At 37.4% G+C, this 23,587-nt stretch overlaps 1 protein-coding gene across 1 annotated transcript; it reads right to left on the bottom strand.

The window, feature by feature from the left end:
• Positions 1 to 3,344: 3,344 nt before the first annotated feature.
• Positions 3,345 to 23,328, bottom strand: ca12 (carbonic anhydrase XII). Its single transcript, XM_051099835.1, has 9 exons — positions 22,982 to 23,328; positions 21,658 to 21,678; positions 13,202 to 13,381; positions 9,077 to 9,219; positions 7,828 to 7,923; positions 7,344 to 7,407; positions 7,094 to 7,251; positions 5,747 to 5,873; positions 3,345 to 5,117 (listed from the first exon to the last, which is right to left on the bottom strand). Exons 1-9 carry the CDS (start codon positions 23,034 to 23,036, stop codon positions 4,447 to 4,449), a joined length of 1,515 nt encoding a protein of 504 aa, XP_050955792.1. The 5' UTR covers positions 23,037 to 23,328; the 3' UTR covers positions 3,345 to 4,446.
• Between the last annotated feature and the right edge of the window lie 259 nt (positions 23,329 to 23,587).

Genomic DNA, 23,587 nt, shown 5'->3' with positions numbered 1-23,587 from the left:
GTAATCTAACTGTCGTATGCACGCTCACGAGAGAGTGGCGTTCCAGCGGATGACATAGGACGTAGACGAATGCGGTGAACTTCAATATAAGAACAAAACTTCGATATAAGCCAAGAAGAGACTGGTTATCCTTTGGTAAAAACAAAACTTGTTTCTCACAAGATTAGCATATTCTCACTGAAGCTTATGCTACGCATGTGTCCTACATCATCCGCTGGAATGCCACTCTCTCGTGAACACCCATCTGACAGTAAGAGGAAGCAAAAGATTATAGTTTATAACGTTTAAAATATTGTTTTGTTTTGTTTGGTTTTTTTATACAAAATGCATCGATTCACTTCAGGAGGCCTTTATTAACCCCTCTAAGCTGTTTGGAGTACTTTTTATGTTGGATGGATGCACTTTATTGGACTTCAGCCATTCACTGCCATTATACAGCTGAAGTCAAAAGTTTACATACACCTTGCAGAATCAGTAAAATGTTAATTATTTTACCAAAATAAGAGGGATCATACAAAATACATATTATTCTTCAGAAACTACAGAAGATACTTACACGCTTCCCAGAAGACAAAATAAGTCAAATTTACCCTGATCTTAAATTCAAAAAGTTTTCACCCCCTGTCTCTTAAAGGAGGACTCCACTTCCAGAACAACAATTTACAAATAATTTACTCACCCCCTTGTCATCCAAGATGTTCATGTCTTTCTGTCTTCGGTCTGGACTTGGACTGGTTTTCCTTCGCTGTAAACAAAGCTTGGTTCTTGTGAGACTAGCATATTCTCACCGGAGCTTACACCACATTTGCGTTGTACATCATCCACTGGAACAACACTCTCTCAGGAATGTGCGTACGACGGTTAGCGGAAGCTAGAAATTACGGTTTATAAGTTTTAAATATTGATTTTTTTTATACAAAACACATCAATTTGCTTTAGGAGGCTTTCAATAACCCCCCAGATCCATGTGGAGTACTTTTTATGATGGATGGTTGCACTTTATTGGACTTCAAAATCTTAACACCCATTCACTGCCATTATAAAGCTTGGAAGAGCCAGGAATTTTTTAAATATAACTCTGATTGTATTTGTCTGAAAGAGTAAAGTCATATACACCTAGGATGGCTTGAGGGTAAGTAAATCATGGGGTAATTTTCATTTTTGGGTGAACCGTCCGATTAAAAGATGTCGTTTTGGAACCAAGTCAGTGTTTTTCGTAGTCAGCGTGACCAACTTCAACACAAATTAATTCAAAATCCTGATCATGCAGATTCCATTAAAATTTTGCAAAGCAACGGTAAATATGACTGCACTTTTAGCATAATGAAAAATACTAATAAATGAATGTGGGAGTACATCTATAAAATCATGTACTCTGTTAAAACAATCACCATGTAGTTGGATTCCAACCAACATTTCTACTGAAGATGACTTATCCAGCTGGTATGTGCCTGAAGCTCCCTAAATTAGTGTTAATTAATTCTGATAGGATCTTTATATTACATGGCATGTGATCTTCACAAATTGTGAATAAATTATTTATAATTCACTCAATTTGTATGGCTACAAGAATACTGACCTTTGACCCAGAAGAGAAGAAATGATTGAATAAAACATTATTTTTGTTTTCTTTGCGTGCAAAAAGTATTCTTATAGCTTCATAACATTACGGTTGAAACACTGATGTCACATGGGCTATTTTAACAATGTCCTTACTACGTTTCCAGGCCTTAAATGTGTCAGTTGCGTTGCTGTCTATACAGGGTCAGAAAGCTCTCGGATTTGATCAAAAATATCTTAATTCGCGTTCTGAAGATGGATGAAAATCACATGGGTTTGGAATGACATGAGGGTGATTAATCACACTGATTCCTATTAAAATGACTAAATTTTGATCTTAAACAATTGCAGAAAGACCACATTTTTATTTAATTTAGGTTTAACACTTACCTTTTTCTCAAAAGACACCAAACTAGAGTAATGATGAGTAGCAGTCCTAGCATGGAGGCCACAATTATTGTTGCTAGAATACCTGAAAGGAAAATTAACCTCATAATTAACAGTATGTTTAATTATCTCAACTATTGCTTTAATCCAGCATACCTTGCATTTGTTTCGCTTACAAAGTGCATTTTTCATGCAATTTAACTGTGAACATTTATCAAAGAATATGGTTACCTGGTTTAAAATTACTTTTGTGCATCAAGTGAAAGTCAGTGCCGTTAAAGTCAACATGAAATGGCATTTGGAACCCATTTTGGAACAAGAAAAAAATGGCAGGAGGGAACTGATTCAGTTATGAAAAGTGGACGTTGACAAGAAAAGTCAAGTTTTCAACATTTTTCTTTAGAATAATGTTCACTTATGAATCAAGCATGTAAATGTGTATTAAAGGAGAAGTCCACTTCCAGAACAACAATTTACAGATAATGTCCTCACCCCCTTGTCATCCAAGATGTTCATGTCTTTCTGTCTTCAGTCGTAAATAAATTATGTTTTTTGAGAAAAACATTTCAGGATTTTTCTCCATATAATGGACTGACTTCATACACTTTTTAATGTCAAACGGGGCACCATATCAGTCCATTATCTGGAGAAAAATCCTGAAATGTTTTCCTCAAAAAACACAATATCTTTACTGAAGAAAGAAAGACATTAACATCTTGGATGACAATGGGGTAATTACATTATCTGTAAATTGTTGTTCTGGAAGTGAACTTCTCCTTTAAGAAAGTTTGGGGTAAATTCTGATTTCATGTTGACTCAACAAAAGTTAAAAATACATTGTAACTCCTTAAGCCCAGATTAGCTTCTTTGGTTAGCAGCTCTCAATATGATAAGCAGTCATCACACACTAATGTTACACAACTGACATAATGCACAAAAATGCACAAATGTGGCTATGACGACACAAGTGGTGTCAAATGAGACAAGCATGCACACGTATAGTGTGCAGTGGTTTAAACTGAAGATATCTGTCAGGCACCGCAGCACTACAATTAGATCTAAACCATGGATACGTCAATGAAAGGGCCTAAAGTCATGCTAAGTGCACAAACATGCCCTCTCCATATGTTCAATCTTATGTCAGCAGCAATTATGTTGTGGCCAATGACAGTGGTGACGCAACACTGCAGCTAAACGTCACTGCATGGCCACCAGCTCATCGCCTCGCATGAGTGTCATAACATAAGACGTCACGTCTGTTAGCCAGAAGTGAGGAAGCGTCTGACATCACAAACAGACACACACACATGCATGCACAAACTGTTTGTTTTACTATAACGTACCCCAGCTCATCCAAGTAAAGTCTCCTTAGAGGAAAGAAGAGAAAACTATGAATTGTGAGGAATGTAAGTCATACAATGAAAGTCAGTGGGGTCCAAAATAACACTGGACTCTATTGGCTTACATTGTTGGGACAAAAAAAATATCTTTTGTACTCAGAAATAAAGTCAAACAGGTTTGGAATGACATTCGGGTAAATAAACAAAGACAGAATTTAGGGATAATTTCTGGATTTACTAATGTGGATCATACAAGGTCCAAAGATTCTGATACACTCAGTATAAATACAAATATAAACATACACCATTGTACTTTATAATATTCAGACATCACGTCTGAACACCATTTAGAATATAAACCGACATGTTTGACCTTTACAAGTGGAAAAAGTGATACATTTTTAATTAAAGTTTTGCTTTTATTTTACAGTCCATGATCTAAACATTTTACACAGAATTATACAGACCAAAATCTGAGTCAGTGTCCAAAAAAAGGTTACGCTGTCTGCTTTCTCTCTGGTCTTAGATCACACCCAAAGAAAAAACAGTACCACACAGCATTCGAGAACGTGAGAATGTTAAAATACTTCAAGTGCTGATTTTGTCTCTTTGTCCCTTTTAATTTGCGCTTGACTCTTTTCAACCACAGAATACAATTACTGCAACATACAACTCAACTTTTCCCAATAAAATGTAAAAATATGCCCTCACCATTATGGTCTTCTGTCTTTTTGTGCATTGCATATCATAATTAAGATTGTTTCAGCCTTATTCTCCCACAAAAATCCCACTAATGCTTAAAACAGACTTAGCTTTTAGTCTAGACTAATCATTACATAGTTAATCTGGATTTTGAAGGATGAAAATTTTTTGGTCCTGTCAAGGATACTTTCCAGTTCAGTGGAAAGTAACTACAACTTTTCATAACCGGCGGCGTAACATATCACAAACATTATTTGCTCAACAAGTCATCTACTGCAAAAGCAAAACTAGTTTGAGACAAAGACAAAGACAGCGTTAGAGGGGTACCATCAAACTAAATAAATATTATTTAAATGACATGCTAGCCTTAGGAGCTGACTTGACTATGTGAATATTGTGCGTGACAGCGAACTGCAGAAATTTAGGCCCTCGGGGAGGTTCGTGGCCCTCGCTGGGTCTAATCTTCCCACTCGACACGTTGAGGTCTGCGGTAAGTCAAAGCCGAGCTGAAGTCCTTCGGGACTGTGGCTGGAGGGTGCCCTATGGTGGTTTTCATGTTTGGGTTTCTATGCTGGTTGATTTGCCTCCTCATCTTCTTGAGCATGGCTTCAGCCAGAGATTGTTCGAGCTCGGCGGCTTCGTCTCGAGATCGTCCTTGTATGAGTTTTCTTATGGTCTGAAGGTCTAGATCGGACCGGCAGTGCAAGTAACTCCTGAGGTTCAACTCTGGGAATACAACCTCTTTCAGAGCCTCAACCATCAGACCCTTTGCATGGTATCTCTCGAGCTGGTGCACGACATTCTCCTCCAGGGATATGAAGCACATCCCTTTATCTGTATCAAATGCTCCCATATACCACGGTGTTGCCACATTCTTTCTAGCGGAAAAGGAGTAGCCAGTGTTGTGTGGCACCTTGTTCTTGGACCACTGCTCTTTCTGGGTTGCTTGGCTCCAGTGTCCTTTCTTGTTCTTCTTCCACTTTTTATCCTGTACCGGTTGGGAACTCAACTTTGGCAGAAGCTGGTGGAGTCCCTCGTCAGCCAAGTCCGCAAGGTCACCCACCAGAAGCTTCTGGATGACTTGCTTCCTCTGAAAGGGGGACGCCGCTGAAAGAATACCATGCAGTCCTGCACCAGACACAATGTAGAGAGAGGTTCAAGCTTAGCTTGCAATGAAGGACTGCTAAGGTAAAGCCTGACTAGTGCAGGAGCTGGAAGGAAAAACGAAGGAGCGATCTTTCTTCTCCATAATTCTGCTTCTTAGGAAACACTGCCATGCGGTAAAGAATGCAGCAAGCGTAGACTAGGATATTGATGGACTGAGCCTTCATGCAAGGATGTTAGCAAAGAGCAAGATCACAAGCGTCTGGTGATGACAGCAAACCCAGAGTTCTCTCATAGCAACAAAATGCCTGACATTTAGAAGTAAACTCTGTGGTGCACCAACTCTAAAACCAGGTTTAGAGGGAAAGATTTATGTCAGCTGAAGCATCTAATTTAAAACCCAGCATTTGTTTCGAAGAAGCCTGCAGTAGCGAAGGTCTTTCATCGAGGAAAAAAGGTAACAGTGCATAAACCGAGGCCGAAAGCGAGACAAAGCCAACTTGAAAGCTCATATTCCTATCAGTTCTTTGATAGGAAACCACGCCGTTTCTTTTAAGCATTGCAGCAGATATTTTAGCACTTCAGATTTAGTCCTTCATTAAGCTTCCAGGCCATATCATACACAATCAAATTGCAATCTAGATTGTACTTACCGTCCTTGAAGGAAACCAGTACCACTCTGTTATCTGCGAGTTGTGGTTTCCGGTAATTTCCGTGAAGTGGCACGGTAGCAGTCTCTTGAGCATGAGAGGCATACAGAGCTGTGGCCAGTGCCAAAAACTGTAAATACACAATAGTAACATTACTACACACAATGTGGACAGCTGAGACTGTTGCCTCAGAGTTGCAAGTCACACTCAAAGGGTCAAGGTTTGGCTAGTTAGCTGTTTGCAGTTATGCCATAACTAAATGTAATACACCTATTGACAACCATTAAAGGATTAGTTCACTTCCAGAACAAAAAATTACAGATAATTTACTCACCCCCTTGTCATCCAAGATGTTCATGTCTTTCTTACTTTTTTAACCTCAAACGCTCGTCTTGTCTAAGTCTGCGTGAACTCGGTCAATACAGTTAGGCTATGTTGAAAAACTCCCATCTGGTTTTCTTTCCCAACTTCAAAATCACCCTAAATCGCTGCAGAAGTACTGACCCAGAGTTTACAAAGTGAACATGCAGAGAAGATCAAATGCCTTTACAAAAAAAAGGTAAAACAGCGATGTAGGGCGATTTTGACGTTAATAAAGAAAACGAGATGGGAGTTTTTTGACATACCCTAACTGTATTGACCCAGATTACACAGACTGTGCATCGCAGAAACAAGACTTAAAAAGTAAATAAATTTTCAATTTGTTTAAAAAATGACTGATCGTTTTGCTAGATCCTTCTCGGCTGGCATCGTTTAGAGCCATTTGAAACTGCATTTAAATTAACTGCATTTTGGAAGTTCAAACTTGGGGGCACCACTGAAGTCCACTATATGGAGAAAAAGTCGGGAATGTTTTCCTCAAGAAACATAATTTCTTATCGATTGCAGAAAGAAAGACATGAACATTTTGGATGACAAGGGAAATTAAGTAAATTATCTGTAAATTTTTGTTCTGGAAGTGCACTTCTCCTTTAATAAGTAGCCATGCATTCTACCAAAATATACTTCATAACATTATGGTTGAACCACTAATTTCACATGGATTGTTTTAATGATTTCCTTACTACTTTTCTGGACCTTAAACGTGGTAGATACGTTGCTGTCTATGCAGGGCCAGAAACCTCTTGGATTTCATCAAAAATATCTTAATTTGTGTTCTGAAGATTAACCAATGTCTTACAGGTTTGGAACGACATGAGGGTGAGTAATTAATGACTGAATTTAAATTTTTGGGTGAACTATCCTTTGGGTGAACTAACAGTTGCCTTTGATTTGATTTCTCCTAAACCACATTTTCTTGAAAGCAAAGCATCACTGATTACATGTAAAGTACCTGTTTTTGTGAAATACCTGTTTTCTTGAAATGGTGACTGGTCTCCTGAACACAGTCCATAGCACACTGGGATAGCAGGGCGGTGTGGTCAGAGAACCATCGTAGCGGTAATACTCGTCTAAACGGGCTGGTAGGAGCGTACGGATGTTAAATGCTGGAACCTGTATTTTCTGATCTGTCAGTTCACAGGTTAGCAATAGGAGAGAGTTAGCATACTTGTACACATCCCAATCACAGGTATTTTGAAACTATATGAAGTTGATGTACCTCTGTACTTTATCCCATTCATGAATTTGAAGAATCTGTCAAAAGCAGGGTTGAAATCTCCAATCTAAATGATATAAAACACTGACTCGTAAGAAAATGAGAGTTTTCAAGTACTTATTACAGGGAGAATCACCCTAAAGCAGAGGTGTCCAAACTCAGTTCTGGAGGGCTGGTGTCCTGCACAGTTTAGATCCAACTCACCTCAACACACCTGCCGGGAAGTTTCTAGTGTGCCCAGCAGGCGCTTGAATAGCTGGTTCAGGTGTGTCTAATTGGGGTTGGAGCTAAACCCTGCAGGACACCGGCCCTCCAGTACCAAGTTTGGGCATCCCTGCACACCCTAAAATATTGGGAGTTAAATGCCTCACGGTGATGGCTTATTACTCAGTTCTTGCGGGAATCAAACCGCCATCCTTCCGAGCATCATTCTTGAGCCTTAACCACTACACCACATCAGTTGCAGTGGTTTGAGGTCTGGACTTACCTCAATGAAAACTCCCAGCACAGCCAATCCATCATACTTGTCTACTGCCATTGAGATGTTGGGGTATTTTTCAGAATTGAAGTGTACTATATGCATCTGGATACAACAGAAAAGGCTGGCTTTAATGGGGAAACACAGGTATATCAATCAATCTATCTATGTACACATGTACACATCTTTATTCTGTTCAAAAGTCCCCCTCCCCCCAAGCTCTTAATGCATTGTGATTCCTTTTGAAGCATCAGTGAGTGTTTGAACCTTCTGTAATAGTTGCATATGAGTTCCTCAGTTGTCCTCAGAGTGAAAAGATGGCTTTTATAATTATATAGTAATTGTTGGAAAGGGTTCAAATACAAAAAAAATTCTGAAAAACAAAATACTTTATGGGACCTTAAGGATTTTTCTGAAGAACAACGGGCAGTTTAATTGTTCAGCACAAACAAGGGACTTATGAACAACTATCACTAAACAAAAAAAAACCTTCAGGTGTGGATCATTCAGGTAACAACACAGTATTAAGAATCAAGTGTATGTACATTTTTGAATGGGGTCATTTTTATAAATTCAACTATTATTTTCTCTTGTGGACTAAATGTAAATGTCTTTAATGTGAAATATCTTATTCAGGCCAGTACTAAAAATAAAAAATAACATGCATTTTGTATCATCCCTCTTATTTAGGTAAAGTAATTAACATTTTGAAGATTCTGCAAGGGGTATGTAAACTTTTGACTTCAACTGTATACCAGATTGAATGCCAAGCTCATGACCTAGTGCTGCATCTTACAGAAAACTCTTTTGGACATGCTGCTTGATTGTGTAAAGAATTTTAGAAGAAAGCCATAAATTCTCACAGTGTTTTTTCAGGTCAATTCACAGCATGTGCCCTCTAGACTCTGGAAGGAAAGGCAACAGGCCAGTATAAAAGGGCAGAGGTCTGAACTACAGAGCCACAATTACTATTAGTCCTATCTTTGGAAACACATTTAGGTGTGTTCTAGGAACACAAACTGTGTAGGCATTTTCCCTGTCCTAAAGTGGTAACAGAGATAGAGTGATTATTACTTGGCACACCTCAACACGTTACCAAACATTGCATCATGCACTGTTGAGTCCTGACTTCAGGTTTCATTTTAAATCCTCTTTAATGGGCTTATGCAATTGCAAGCAGTTTAAACACGCACTAAATGTGTTCACAGTAATGGACGAGGTCTCGTCTTTGGTGTCTGCATGTACATATTTACTTTACCTCTCCAGAAAACCGTTTGCCATTAACAGTGTGTTCTGATCCAGTCAGCAGATCGGAAGAGCCCCAGTGGAAGTGGAGCTGAGCTGCTGAATATCGGTGAGGGAGGCTGGAGATGTACATGTGAGATGGCAAAGACAACTGCACTGTGGGTATAAAGGAAATAAATCATAAATTTCATTTAAGAGCAGGTCGTATGAGTTTTCGAAAAATATCTCTTTTGCAGTTTACAGCTTATCCTTCAATGTAAAGAGCTGTTAATCTGCAAAGTTGTTAATCAAAAAAGTACATTATATTGTCTCTCAAAAGAGAGAGTCGACTTAGAATCGCCTTAATGAGTCGTTATATGTTTGAATCTTCTGGCTGTTACTGATCTACGTCACTGTCAAAATACAAACACTCTATCCTGCCCGCAAACACTTCGCTATAGTGTGTTTACATTATGTTGAGAAGACACTGTGCTCCACAATACCACAGCAATACAAACTGAATCTTTTGTTGTGCTCGTCATTTTACCAAGAACTGCTTTTCTAATCTTGGCTTTTATCTTTTTTGGCTTCTAATCTTCTTTATTTGCACTAACAAGCATTTCCGAACCACAACCTGTAAGTACAATATGTTATGTGAACATTTTCAAGTGAGTGCTCAAAACATCAAGTATTTTTTGTGCTAATATGTGATGTAAACCTACTGCAGCTTTAGGTTTAGGTAAACCATGATATTACTGTCTTGCGGAAAGTTCTGATAATTTGTTGTCAATCCATTATTTCTTAAGAATGTGTCGGTTAATGTAGACTGTCTTTGTTGTAAATATTTCGTATAATAATAAAAAATATAGTGTAGTGCACAGACTTTATAATCATTGTCAAAACTACTGTTTATTTTGTTGCAATGGCAGTTATAGAGTTAATGCATGGAGTAAAGTCCTGGTGGTGAGAGACAGACGATTTAGGCTGGCGCGCCTGTGATACAGCTGTTCTGATTAAAAGTTAAGATATGGAACTATGTCTTCTGTCTGTCTTTCGTCATTACAGTAGACACATTTTGGTTTACAAACTGTATTGTTTCATTAGCTAGTCATGTTAGCAGTCGGCTAATGTATCCACCATTATTGTTTTATGAAGTGTTTACAGTTTAGCAGCTAAACTTTAACTGTAGGAATGATGTGCTTGCATAAGTGTTAAACAAAATGTTTTGTCATTATTTTAAGAACGGATTGGAGCACTATATTATTGTTTTATGTAAAGGTGCATGCTAGGGTTGCCAGGTTGTCACAACAAAACCCGGCCAGTGATTTGAGGGGGTCCACTGTTAAAAAATCTGCGTTCTGAGGTCGTAAAATACACATTTTTGTCAGGGTTCCCCTGGTAAATTTGCATACCAGGGGCTAAAAATGACATTATTGCGGATGTTTCAACCCGCGACATCAAAAACAACCACGGACTTGGCGACACAGATTGTAGCACTCGCTAACTTGCTTAAGGACTCCTCTATGTGCCAGTCACAACAGGCTTGGCCAGCTGACCAATCAGAACAGAGTAGGCTTATGGAAGGGAGGGGCTTATAGACATCTCGCTCAGAACTGCTTAAACCATTTCATATATATATATATATATATATATATATGAAATGGTTTAATTAGAATGCTGTTACCATTACTGACAATAAAATGTGCTGTTACTATAATTTCCGCGTTGCGTTCTTCTTCTGAGATAAATTCTGGCTTATTCTTCTTAGCGCGTCTTCTTCCAGAAATGAAAAATTAGCCGAGATGAACTTGATGAATGTTCACGTTTGTTTACGGAGGTGACACGGCTGCTACCTACATGTCCGGGTGTCTCATGTGGATGTTTAACATTTGAAAAGTGGAGCCGCTCGTGAGTGTGATTACATTAGAAAAACTAGTGCTCGTGTTGGTATCATACAGATTACTTTAACAGAGAACATTGTTTTCAGTGTGACTTACTTCATTTAAAAGTAGACATTTCTAGCTTGCTATACATATATTTCTCATATCTGTGAGGCACTGTCAGAGAGCGCACCCTGTTTATTTTCTTTATTTTACAAAAGCACATTGTTTTCTTGTTATTATGACATACACAAATAAAAGTAGACCCTTTGCAGTTTCAAAACGATGCCAGGAGTATTTTTAGCTCTTTTAGCGCTCATCAAGAAAAAACACGACCAAGGAGGGTTAACAGTGTTGCCGTGGGATGTTTTTCATGTCTGTGGGTTGAAGCAACCCCAATAACATAATATTTAGCCCCTGGAAAGTATCTCTCACATTGTCCTACAGCAACATTAAAACAGTGTAGATCAGTGTACAATGTTTTATTCATTTACCATAGTTAATATTAGGGGCATACCAAGTTATTTGACATTTTTTGACATTTTTTTAAAGTAACACAATAGTTACTTTACCTGGTAATTAGTTACTTTTATAATGACATATAACTCAGTAACTCAGGTACTATTTGTGAGAAGTACCTTGTAATTATAACTAATTACTTTTTTAAAGTAACATGCCCAATACTGCATGCAAGACAAAAAAGACCTTGAACCTGATGCAAAATAGGGGGAAATGTTTTGCCAAATTCAATGTAAATCTATGGGATTTTCCTAGGTTTAGTTTGATGGGCAAACCAGTCTTAAAGGATTAGTTCACCTCCAGAAAAAAAAAAAAAAATCCCTAATAATTTACTCACCCCCATGTCATCCAAGATGTCTTTCTTTCTTCAGAAATTTAGGTTTTGGAGGAAAACATTCCAGGATTTTTCTCAATATAGTGGACTTCAATGGGATCCAATGGACTGAAGGTCTAAATTGTAGTTTTAATTTAGTTTCATTGCTTCTGCACGTTTACAGCTGAGAAATAAGGGTCTTATCTAGCAAAACGACAGGTCATTTTCTAAAAAAAAATACAAATCTATATACTTTTTAACCACAAATGCTCATCGTGCACTAGCTTGACTTCACATAATGCGTAAACAAGTTAGAAAGGTCACGCATGACGTAGTCAGAAGTACCGACTCAGTGTTTGCAAAGCGAATGTGCAAAGAAAGTCAAATGCCCTTACAAAAAAGTAAAACAATGATGTCAGACGATTTGAAAGTTGGAGGAGAAAATGAGATGGAGTTTTTCGCCCTACCCTACCTTTTTGAACTGAAATTCACAGACGAAGAACTATATACATTTTTGTTTCTTTATTTTCAAAGAAAAAAATAAGAACCCCTCTGCTAGATAAGACCCTTGGCTGGGATCATGTAAAGCCCTTTGAAGCTACATTGAAACTGCAATTTGGACCTTCAACCCGTTGATCCTCATTGAAGTGCACTATATGGAGAAAAATCCTGGAATGTTTTCCTAAAAAGCCTTAATTTAAGGCCTTGCATATCTGTATCAAGTTTTCCATTTACTATACAAATTCTGCAAGCTTTTCAACTAGTAATCCTGCGTAAATTTTCCAAACAAAGTCTGAAATGGTTTCAAAACTCCAAACAGAATGGTACACTGTTTGGAAACTTCATCAGTATTCATCCTCGTGGCAAAAGCTCTGTGGTGGCAGTGCACGCTTACTGTAGTTAACCATACATTTCCATCTCTTTCTGACCAGTCATGGAGTGAGAGTGAATAAAAGAGTATCTTAAGTAAACAATCCCAGTCAAGAAATAGTAGATTGAAGAACTTCAGTCTGTTTAAAGCACTTTTGACCAAAAATATCACAGAAAATACCCATTACCTAGAAAAGTAGCATTTGTGATGTTGTTTAAGACGTTACCTCGAATCACAACATTATTTTCCAGACTAAAATACGAACAGGTTTGTTTAATCATAATAAGCAGGTGATTACGGGAAATTGCTATGGGAGACATGCAAAATAGATCCTTCTATCATTTTCTCCACGTTGACCTAGAAATTAAGCTGGAGAAGAAAGACTATTTTACCTTTATGTGTGACGCACGGTCTCATTAGCTTAACAACCACAAATCCTTTAATCCATTGTAGTGTATGTTTTCGCTCAGACGTTACAATATGAAATTTAATATCTAAAAATGTACATTTAAAAGGTGACAATAGTCATTAGTTGTCTTTAAAAAACAAAATGACCCATAATCATACTGCACCAACCAGAGTGTCCGTTGTTGCTGAGAGTGAGCTGCTCATTGGTCGACAGGTTGTAGTTTTGAACCTGGATGGGCGGCAAGTTTGGATCGTATCTCAGCAGCTCTGTTTGGAAGTCGATGGGCGACTGGAACGCTCCTCCGCAAAATGGGAAGCTGCTGGACCAGTTGTGTTCTCCGTCAGGTCCTGAAAGCAAAAGTTGTGTTTACAGAAGTTAGTGTTTCTTATCTGGCAGTGCACGTTTGAACAATTGATGTGGGCAGAATTGGATTGCATTAAAGTTTTGCTAAGACACATCCTAAGGTCAGCGGTCACAGAACACTGCCTTACAAAATGAATGCCCTTACATGAATACCACACCCAACAATAAAAGATAATGTTTTGTTGCTTTGGGGGAGGCTTCAAAGTCAACAGTTTAAAAGGCATTTCTAGAGAAGAGGGTACAGAAAAGTTCATTTTTTGAATACTACGGCAAAGTTTCTACATTAATTATAACAAGGCTTTTTGAATGCAATTAGCATTGTTTTCTGCTACTGAAACAGTGGCTGTAAAAGTAGTTTGTTGTCGCTGTGGGCTAAAAGCATCATATTAAGGGCTTGTGTGTTCTTTGTCAATGACGGTCATGGTTTTGTGGGCAGCTTTTGTTTTCTGGACTGCTGCAGTTGTGAGACTTCAACACAATGTTTCTTTTAGTAGCTTAACATGTTCCTCCCTTGCGGTTGTAATTACTCACTGCTCAGTTCATTTCTAATCTGGACTGGGCTCTCAATCATAATCACATCAGATGCCTGTGGCCGGCCCTAAGAGGTTCATAACCCCAAATCATAACTGTTGTGTAGTCATAATGAGCTGACCTCTACAGTAAAACATCTGCAGCACTCCGGTCTGGATGTGTCGGACATTAACACACTGAACTTGGAAGCTGAGGTCATGCTATTTGGAACAAAATTCTTAAGTTAAAATAACCTGTGGTGGTGTTGACCTTAAATTAAAATGAGTAACTTATTAAAATAAATTTTATTAATTTTAAATAACTAAATTAAACAATTATCTAAATAATATTATTTAAATAGTAGAATAATAAATAAATGTAATATTCAATATAATTAAATTGCATAAATTCTAAATAATTCAGTTATAATTAATATATATATATATAAAAGAAAGCTAATATGGAATTTGTTGCAAGCCAACTTAATGAAATGCTATTTAAGATGCTTCTTCTCCTTTGAGACAAAATCTGGATTGTTTCTCCTCCATGAGTTTTCAAGCTACAACCACCAAGTTTGGGTCAGACATTTAGACTGGTCTGACTCGGATTGCTATATTTTTTTCTAACTGATCGGATTTATGATTTATGTTAAACAGATGATCAAAACAAGAAAAATCCCACAGACTTTCATTGAGGGGGTCAAAACTTTTGTACAATAAGACTTAGAAACTACAGTGTTAAGATGTCTATCACTAGCAAAGCTTAACGACTATCCTAAATAATTAAACATGTTAGCAATATGATAATCATGCTAACAACATGCTGTTCATGGTAAAAACATATAAATCATGCTAGAAACATGGTAGCAACATGCTAACCATGCAAGAAACATGCTATCAACATGCTAATATGCTAAAAACATGGTAGTAACAGGCTAACGACATGCTAATCATGTTAAAAACATGTTAGCAACATGTTAATCATGCTAGAAACATGATGGCACAAAGGTAATCATGGTTAAACAAGCTAGCAATATGTTAATCATGCTAGAAGATGCTGACAACATCCCTTCACAAACAAACGTAATCCACTGCATCTTCAGTGGCTCAGATGTCGGGAGTAAATGATGACCACTATTCTTGTCTAACTTACATCCCTGCTCCGGCATAGAAACAAAGAGCCGGACTGTTACAGCTGATCTGAGGTAAGACGCTCATGTCAATCAACTATCGTGGGAGCGGCCTCTGTGTGTGACGCAACAATGACAGGCATCTGAGAACGGCTCGATTTGAAAAAGGGGATATTATTTTTACAGATTAATTAAAAAACACTGCATGGATTTTTATCCTTATAGGGTAGATTTGCACATACACTGCCAACACACATTATTGTTCTTAGCATCCGATGACCCCTTTAAGTTCAAACGAGTAGTTAACATACATTTCAGTGCAATATTGTCAGTGTTAAATGTTTTGGCTCGATTTGATAAACAAAAATACTTCTAAACAAAGGTCACAGAAGAACAATTGTGCATCTCTGATCAACACACAGCAGTGTTTTATTACTGAATGATTTGCTGTTTTTGAATAAATCATTTGAGTCAGTGATTCAGTGATGGTCCATTTATAAAGACAGGCACTTGCTTCAGTCTTGAATTAATCAGCCGTCTGAACAAATCGTTTGAAGGCAATGACTCAAATGACTCCTTTAAATAGGCAAAAAAAAAAAGACCTGCAAATTAATTAAAAAAAATGTTTAGCATGCAGTACTTTTAGTCATATAAAACGTAATTTCCCAACAACAAAATTGTGGCAAGTGAAAATACTGAGTGGCTAGTAATTTTGGAAAACCACTAGCCACAGTGGCTGGTGAGCAAAAAAGTTAATGTCAAGCCCTGAAAACAGCTTGTTGATATTACAAATTGGTGCCTTACCATGTTATTTTAATGTATTATCTTAATTACAAACACACTGGTTTGTAGTTCAAACAGTTTTACCATTTACTGCACGTTGTTATTCTCGTTATTTCCCAAACCGGAAGTCTCAAACAGGGTTACTTCCACGTTAAAGAAAAAGGTAAATAGACATTGGTTTAAAAAACGGGATTAAATACATAAAAGACATTTGTATAATTTAACATATTTAAAGGGGTCATCGGATTCAAAGTTCACTTTTTCATGTTGTTTGAACATTAATGTGTGTTGTCAGTGTATGTACAAATCTACCCTATAATGATAAAAATCCACACAGTGGTTTTTAATTAATCTGTAAAAATAATATCCCCTTTTTCAAATCGAGCCATTCTCAGATGCCAGATTCTCACACCGACAGAGGCCGCTCCCACGATAGTTGATTGACATGAGCGTCTTACCTCAGATCAGCTGTAACAGTCCAACCTCCATTGTTTCGATGCCGGAGCAGGGATGTAAGTTAGACAAGAACATCTCAGATTGAGCGATTGAGGTGTTGTGTTGCTGGATGTAATAATGAACATAGTGGTCGTCATTTACTCCCGACATCTGAGCCGCTGAAGATGCAGTGGATTATATTTCATCGTATATTTATCATTCGTGATCCAGCTTCACCTACAGCAGAAGTGAGTATAAGGTTTTTTTTTATGAATCTCTGCAATCACCTTTCCTAATAACGTGCTAGTTAGCAAGTTTAGCAGCTAAACACGGCTAAAGTAAATAGGCTTGTCACTCCACAGAGAGAAGAGAGGGGCGGGGCGAGCAGAGCTCATTTGCATTTAAAGCAGCCTCGACCAGAACAGGATGATTTTTGCAGAGCTGATTCTGGCAAGGTAAAAAGGGTGTTGTTTTACACAACCAATGAGAATTTTTAACCAAAATATGTTATAGACTTTTCATTAAGACCCTAAAGAATCATATCAACTTGTGAAAAATGGGCATCCGATGACCCCTTTAAATATTGCAGGCTGGCATCATATTCTGAGTTACAACTGTTTTTATTCATTTTAAGGAAAACTGAATCTGTTTGTTTGTTTTGTGTGAGTGAGATGAATTAATGCTTGTACACATTTATTCTAGAACTAAAGTAACACTAAAGTAACATTTTACTCCAGGGGGGGTGTTTAATAAAACAAGTTTACCAAATAAGCCAGGCTTATTTCAGCTGGTTTGACTCATTTTAAGCCAAATCAAGTGACAATAACTCAGACTAACTAAAATAAACCTGGCTTATTTGGTAAACATGTTTATGAAACACCCCCAGATTTCTCTCAACATGGGAAAAGCAGAGCTTTCAATCAATAAATAGGAGAAAAAAAAAGTAACTGGCGTTACTTATTTGAAAAAGTAACTCAGATATTTTCTTGTAAATTAAAAAGTAATGCATTACTTTACTAGTTACTTAAAAAAAGTAATCTAATTATGTAACTTGCGCTACTTGTGACCCCCAACACTGGCAACATGTTAAATCATGTTAGCAACATGCTTTCAACATCTGTTTAATCATGTGGTTCCTGGAGGCCCCCCCAACACTGCATGTTTTCCCTGTCTTCTAAATTAAACACCTGATTCAGATCTTCAGCTCATTAGTAGAGACTCCAAGACCTGAAATGGGTGTGTCAAAGAAGAACTCCAAAACGTGCAGTGTTGAGGGGCCTCCAAGAACATGGTTGGGAAGCACTAGTCTAATCTAAAACCTAAGACTGGTCTAACTTTCAAACTTTATGATTTTACAAATGCTTTAAACTTCATTCTAGGCTTTCTCCCTACTTTCTCAGCTTTACTTATCTAGTTCACAATTTCAGTCTGAACTCTCTTTGCTAGGGTGTTCTAGATCAATAGTTCTCAAGTCCAGTCCTCGAGGCCCACTACATACATTTTGTATGTCTCCCTCATTTGACACACCTGATTCAGATCATCAGCTTGTTAGGAGAAAGTTCCATGCTGAACTGAGTGTGTCAGATTCAGAAACATACAAAATGTGCAGAGTAGTGGGCCCCGAGGACTGGAGCTGAGAACCACTGTTCTAGATGGTTGTTAGGTGACTTCTTACTGACTCAAATCAAAAGAGCCTCCTCATCCTAGGTGATATTCAACCAGATGCATGACTAAAGTATCACTAATGTCTGTCTGGGATAAATTATGCTAAGATCTCAGCTAACTTTTGAGCATTGGTGCATATGTTTTCATCTTAGACCTCAGGCAGTGAGATGTTTGATGTCATTATGTCCCTGTACATGATTGAAAACGGCCTTGACTCAGCGGAATTAATTCAGACTCAGAATGTCAAGAGCTCTCAGTGTTAGCTGGCACAAAGGACAACACTCATCTGAGCTCTGTCCGATGGGCACGATAACATCTACACAACAGGACAAGCACTGCAGTGTTTGTCATTGAGCTATTTATCATGGTATTTCAAACAGTGGTCAGCTGGACACTTCACTCAATTGTCACATTGTCTGCATTTCAAAATATAGTTTTTGTGATATACATTAACATGTTAATAAGGCAAAAAATTCCTATAGACTTTGGGACACTTGGTGACTTCTGCATGAGTAGCACTCACGTTTTCTTCAGAAAATTCAAAGATCTAGTTTTAGTAGCAACTCAACTTAGCAATTTGCTTAATGAGGGTGGTTGGTTTGATAATCACATTGTCTAAAAGTTTTAGTCTACAAGCCTAAATACAGCACAGTACAAGCTAGTCTGATTTTGTAGGCACTGTAAATTTGCACAGAGAAGTGAAAATTATTTCACAAGTTTAACTGAAGGGATAGAAAGGATTCAGCTTGTAAATTGCAATGTGCCACACACAAAGACAGAATAATATTATGCATTGTTCTTTCCTAAGTATAGAGAGCTATGAATTTTCACAGCCGAGCAATTAGACGAACAATCCCTTCCTAAAATAAAGCTATTATAACTCTCTATTTTGTAGTTGAGGTTCCTTGAGTCGTCTTACATCGTTCAAAACCAGCCTTAATATAAGTCAAAACAAGACATGTAGTGTAATTAAGTGTGTAATTCAATTCTGGGTTACTCAATGAACCTCCAATAATTCAACATGGTATTCTTGCAAAGAACACGTGAGTGGCAGCGGCATGAGGAGAGAACTGAGTGGGCAAGCTAACAGGAATGACATGAGAGCCGTGAGAGCCAACAGGGGTCAAAACCAGGTCATTTTTGCACCACGAGATGCCATTTTCCAAGAGCAACATGTTCTTTGATACCTCATTCGTGGTTGCCAAATGGTCTCCATGTGCACACTGGTATGGCACACTGGGATTGTTAGAGATAAGGGTTAAAAAGCCTGCCCAGGAATAGTCTTGACTCACAAGCATGGTAACCAGAACCCTGTTTGGTTCCCTAGGTGCAGGCAATAGAGCAGAACACTGCGACAGGGGCCGTGATTGAGCATGTTTATTTTAAAGCTCTTCAGCGTCTAAAGAGCACGTTTTGCTGGTCTCTGTAGCAGATGACTGGACGACCTTGAAAAGGTGAAAACGACTCCATCTGAGGGGATAACCTAACTTAAAAGATTCACGATTCTTGCATCTGATTGGAAAAAAACAGCAGCAGTGCTGTCAAAATTAGCATGTTAACATAGGCAATTAATTTTTCCAGTTTAATGGCTTTAAAAATATGTAACACAGTTAACGCAGGTTTGCTAGGGTTGGCCGCCCCACTCACAACTGCTGCTCTGTCTCTTTTATTCTTGACAAGAAGTGCATTTATTTAGTTGTGGAACATCTTTACGACCACATCAAATGGGAGAGCTTTCAGACGCACTCTCAACTTCACTTCAGCGCCAGGCGCTGGTCAACCTGAAGTCAGATGAGATGTTGTCAGGCCATATGTCAGGAAAAACAAATTTTCTTGTCCTGTCAGCCATATTAAATCGCGAATGAAACTATGAGCATGCGCGTCAGATCCGCGTCATGTTTAACAGGGCAGGTCTTAAAGTAATAGCAGTCAAATAACCTAATATCCAAGCTGCTGTCATGCTTATTAATCAAAGAACAAAAGAAAAAGAGGAAATCAATAACCTTTGTAGATTTAAGAATTAATCTATAATTAATTTTGTATTTAAGATGAGTTAAAAAACAAATACAACCTTACGTTGTGTCAATCACATTTACACACTGCCTCCAAAACTTTCGTCCGTCATAAAAAAGTTCGGATCAGGTTCGATTTTCTGTGTACGAGATACGAAAATTTCGGACTCTGAAAATTGTGCAATGACCTTTAGTGTTTGATGACTTTATTTAATTTCTGTATATATCCTACTTGCTGAAGGGCACAGGTAAATAATGGGGTTATGTGAAGATTGTTTTTAAGTTCACTTAAATTAGAAGTTTAATAAATGTTAAAATTAACAGCTCTCAATTATACTGTAATGTTGAATAGCTATAGTCAGTGGTTAAATATTAGGAATAAAAGAACAATTTCCTAGAGACATCAGTAATATTGGTATCAGCGATACTCACCATTAGTCATAAAAATATTTAAAATATGTCTTTATGTTGTTTCTACATTAATATGAGGATTGAATGTGAAATTATATCAATATAAAAGTATATTTAAAAACTTCATTGTTAGTTGGGATTAATGTGATTAATTCAGAAAAAATGTGTGATTAATTTGTTGGGTTTTTTTATCATTTGTCAGCACAAATTCTTTGGCAACTTTCTGATTTCAATGAGCATTTCTCAGTAGTAAAAATGGCGTAAAGTTTGGTTCGATTAATTTCAGGGTATCAGTTTGAGTTGTTTGTTTGAATGAATCAAATGATTCAATGATTCAAATAAAAAATTATGTGTTTCATCAAATCAGCACTGCTCACAGAAGTCTGTGTGGCACTTTAACATATTAAAATGTTTCAAATATTCAAAAGTTTGGGTTGGATAAGATTTTTAAAAAGAAATTAAAACGTTTATTCAGCAAGGACACAGTAAATTGATCAAAAATGACCATAAAGAATAATTCATCTAATTTGTCTAATTTGAAATCTAAAACATGCATCACAGTTTCCTCAAAAATATTAAGCAGCACAACTGTTTTCAACATTAATAATAATGAGAAATGTTTCTTGAGCAGCAAATCAGTTGACTTCTGAAGGATCATGTGACACTGAAGACTGGAGTAATGATGCTGAAAATTCAGCTTTGCATCACAGAAAAAAAATCTATCTACACAATTAAGGTTGCTTCAGAAAGAAATTATGCATTAAGAGCTGGGGGTGAATTTGAAGATCAGGGTAAATTCAACTTTTTTTGTGTAAGTATCTTCTGTAGCTTCTGAAGGGCAGTACTAAATGGGAAAATATGATATTTAGGCAAAATAAGAAAAATCTTCATTCTATTCAAAAGTTTTCACCCCCGGCTCTAAATGCATAGTTTTCCTTCTGAAGCATCAGTGAGTGTTTGAACCTTCTGTAATAGTTGCAATAGTTGCCCCACTGTGGATCATTCAGGTAACAACACAGCATTAAGAATCAAGTGTATGTAAACTTTTAACGGGGTCATTTTTATAAATTCAACTATTGTTTTCTCTAGTTGACTATAAGTAAACATCTTTTATGTGAAAAAAAAAAAAAAAAATTGGTAAAATGATTAACATTTTGCAGATTCTGCAAGGTGTATGTAAACTTTTGACCTCAACTGTATATACGTAAATTATTTTTCTTCATTTAGTGTGGAAAGCCTGCCAAGTTTATATTAATCTTTTCAACAATGGTTATTTCATTGAAGTTAAAAATAATAAAATAAAGGGTCTACTTACCATTATATGCCCATTTTACCCCTGAAAAAGAAACAAAAACAAATGTTAAATGTTTTTAAGGTTCTAAACGAATCACTCAATCTAATCATAAATCAGTCAGATAATGCATTCCACTGCAGCTGGACTCCATTCTGGCTGCAACCTGCTGCTCTGGTCACTGCTGGTTACTCTCAGTCAATCTGACTGACAGGCTGAGCCAGACTCTTGCTGGTCTTTCCCAGAGATTTCTGGCTGACAATAAGATTCTCCCGGAGCATGTATAATCCATCACTGCTTAAAATGCTAAAGAGTAAGTCATTGGAAATCAAGGCATTCCTCTAATGATTAAAGTTCATAAGTTTAATTTTAATTCAATAACAGATGGTGACGCAGAGTCTATAATAAAACGCATTTTTGCACAGCTATTTTTAATGCATTAACTGTACAGTAATGGAAAATTTTCCCAAATTACACAGGAAATTATGATGTTTTCTCAATATGAGACTGAGAGTCCAAACAGGAAGCCGCAAAAATGTACAGAGCAATTTGGTCATCGCTTTAATTCGCAAAAGTTAATCTACCTTGTTACCGTAGGACCGCAGGTTTTTCCTAAACTGACCCTTTGGGGAAGATCTACAGACAAGATATTAACAGCGCAGTTAGGTCAGCACCTGAGCGCTAATTTGGCGTGACAAATGTTTCACCTGTGGTTTTCACTACACTGAGGTCATTCGAAGGCATCTCTCAGATCTGCACACACAGCCTTGCTAATTCAAAGCATTTTGGGGTTCTGCAAATTTATAATTACACATTATGATTTTATGTGCTCTTACTTTACTCCCAAGGTTGTTCATTTATGGAAACAGCATTCACCCACTCATTATGTTAACAACTTAAATGAACTTCCAGGAATCTATATTTAATGTTCAATTTTCTTCCAAATTACTGCTTCTACACCAATACGAGAACATATTGTCCATTTAAAGTGATGCAAAATGTTGCATAGTTTTACTGAGTACTTTAAAAACATTCACAGTTTTCAGAAATGAAAGTGTTTGAGAGAATGAACAGAAATAAAAGTAAATGTTACATATCTGTGCAGTATAATATGCAAACGTCACATCTATAATTCATTATTCACCAACAAACACTGTACACATCAACTTATTAGCAAAGATTCACACATTATAAAATGTTTAACATATTACTAATAATTCATTTCACGTGTAGGCTACAATTTGGAATACACATGTAGTACTGACCTGTTGAGTGATTGATAGGTCATCACGTTTTTGACCAATCAATGAAAGTTAGGCTATTATAACATAAGTTCTCCAAGACTTACCTGAGGACGCGAAGGGACACACGACGAAGATGATGAACGTAAGTTTAAGTGTCATTGCGGAAAGGTACCGTGTGCTTCTCAAGTGCCCTCAGAAGTCGACTCAGAGGAGAAAAACGTTGACATAGCTGTCGGAACCGTCTCTTATATCAAGCGCTCGCGAGTTAAACAAACTGACGTCACGGCGATGACAAGAGCAGTGCCTCAGAATATCTGTCGCGCGTTTACAGTGAGTGACTTCATACAAATCTGCGGCTGTGCTTCGAGCAAGTGTGCTGCCTACCCAGACAGCATTTTGGGCATCAGAGGAGCACAGCTTTGTCTTAACTTTGATAAATAGCTATTAGCCACACGTTCTCAAAGTGGTAATTTGAAAACTCCGCAAACAAGGTAACGTTACAATAGAGCGTCATCTGATACGAGAAAAAAATTACAGCTTATATGACAGTGATTATATCTCCATATTGCAGCATTTGCTCGGTGTTTACAGTGCCCGCAAATAACATACTGCGTTATTATAGGTGTCCATGTATATTGTGGGCATCGTGTTTATTGTGCAGCTGTATATACATTATCTTTGACTGGTTTTGCTGCTATCGCACCATAATT

The sequence above is a fragment of the Labeo rohita genome, chromosome 25 (assembly GCF_022985175.1).
Source record: "Labeo rohita strain BAU-BD-2019 chromosome 25, IGBB_LRoh.1.0, whole genome shotgun sequence".
NCBI lineage: Eukaryota > Metazoa > Chordata > Actinopteri > Cypriniformes > Cyprinidae > Labeo > Labeo rohita.
Note: the sequence above shows the minus strand (reverse complement) of the source record. Positions and strands in the feature narration are given on the sequence as shown.

Excerpts from the sequence above, each read along its gene's own strand:
- ca12 (XM_051099835.1), bottom strand. The coding sequence starts at position 23,036 with ATGACACTTAAACTTACGTTCATCATCTTCGTCGTGTGTCCCTTCGCG. Across the intron at positions 21,679-22,981 it reads GTGTCCCTTCGCGTCCTCAG|GGGTAAAATGGGCATATAAT; the intron begins GTAAGTCTTGGA and ends TTTCTTTTTCAG. Across the intron at positions 7,408-7,827 it reads TGCTGGGAGTTTTCATTGAG|ATTGGAGATTTCAACCCTGC; the intron begins GTAAGTCCAGAC and ends TATATCATTTAG.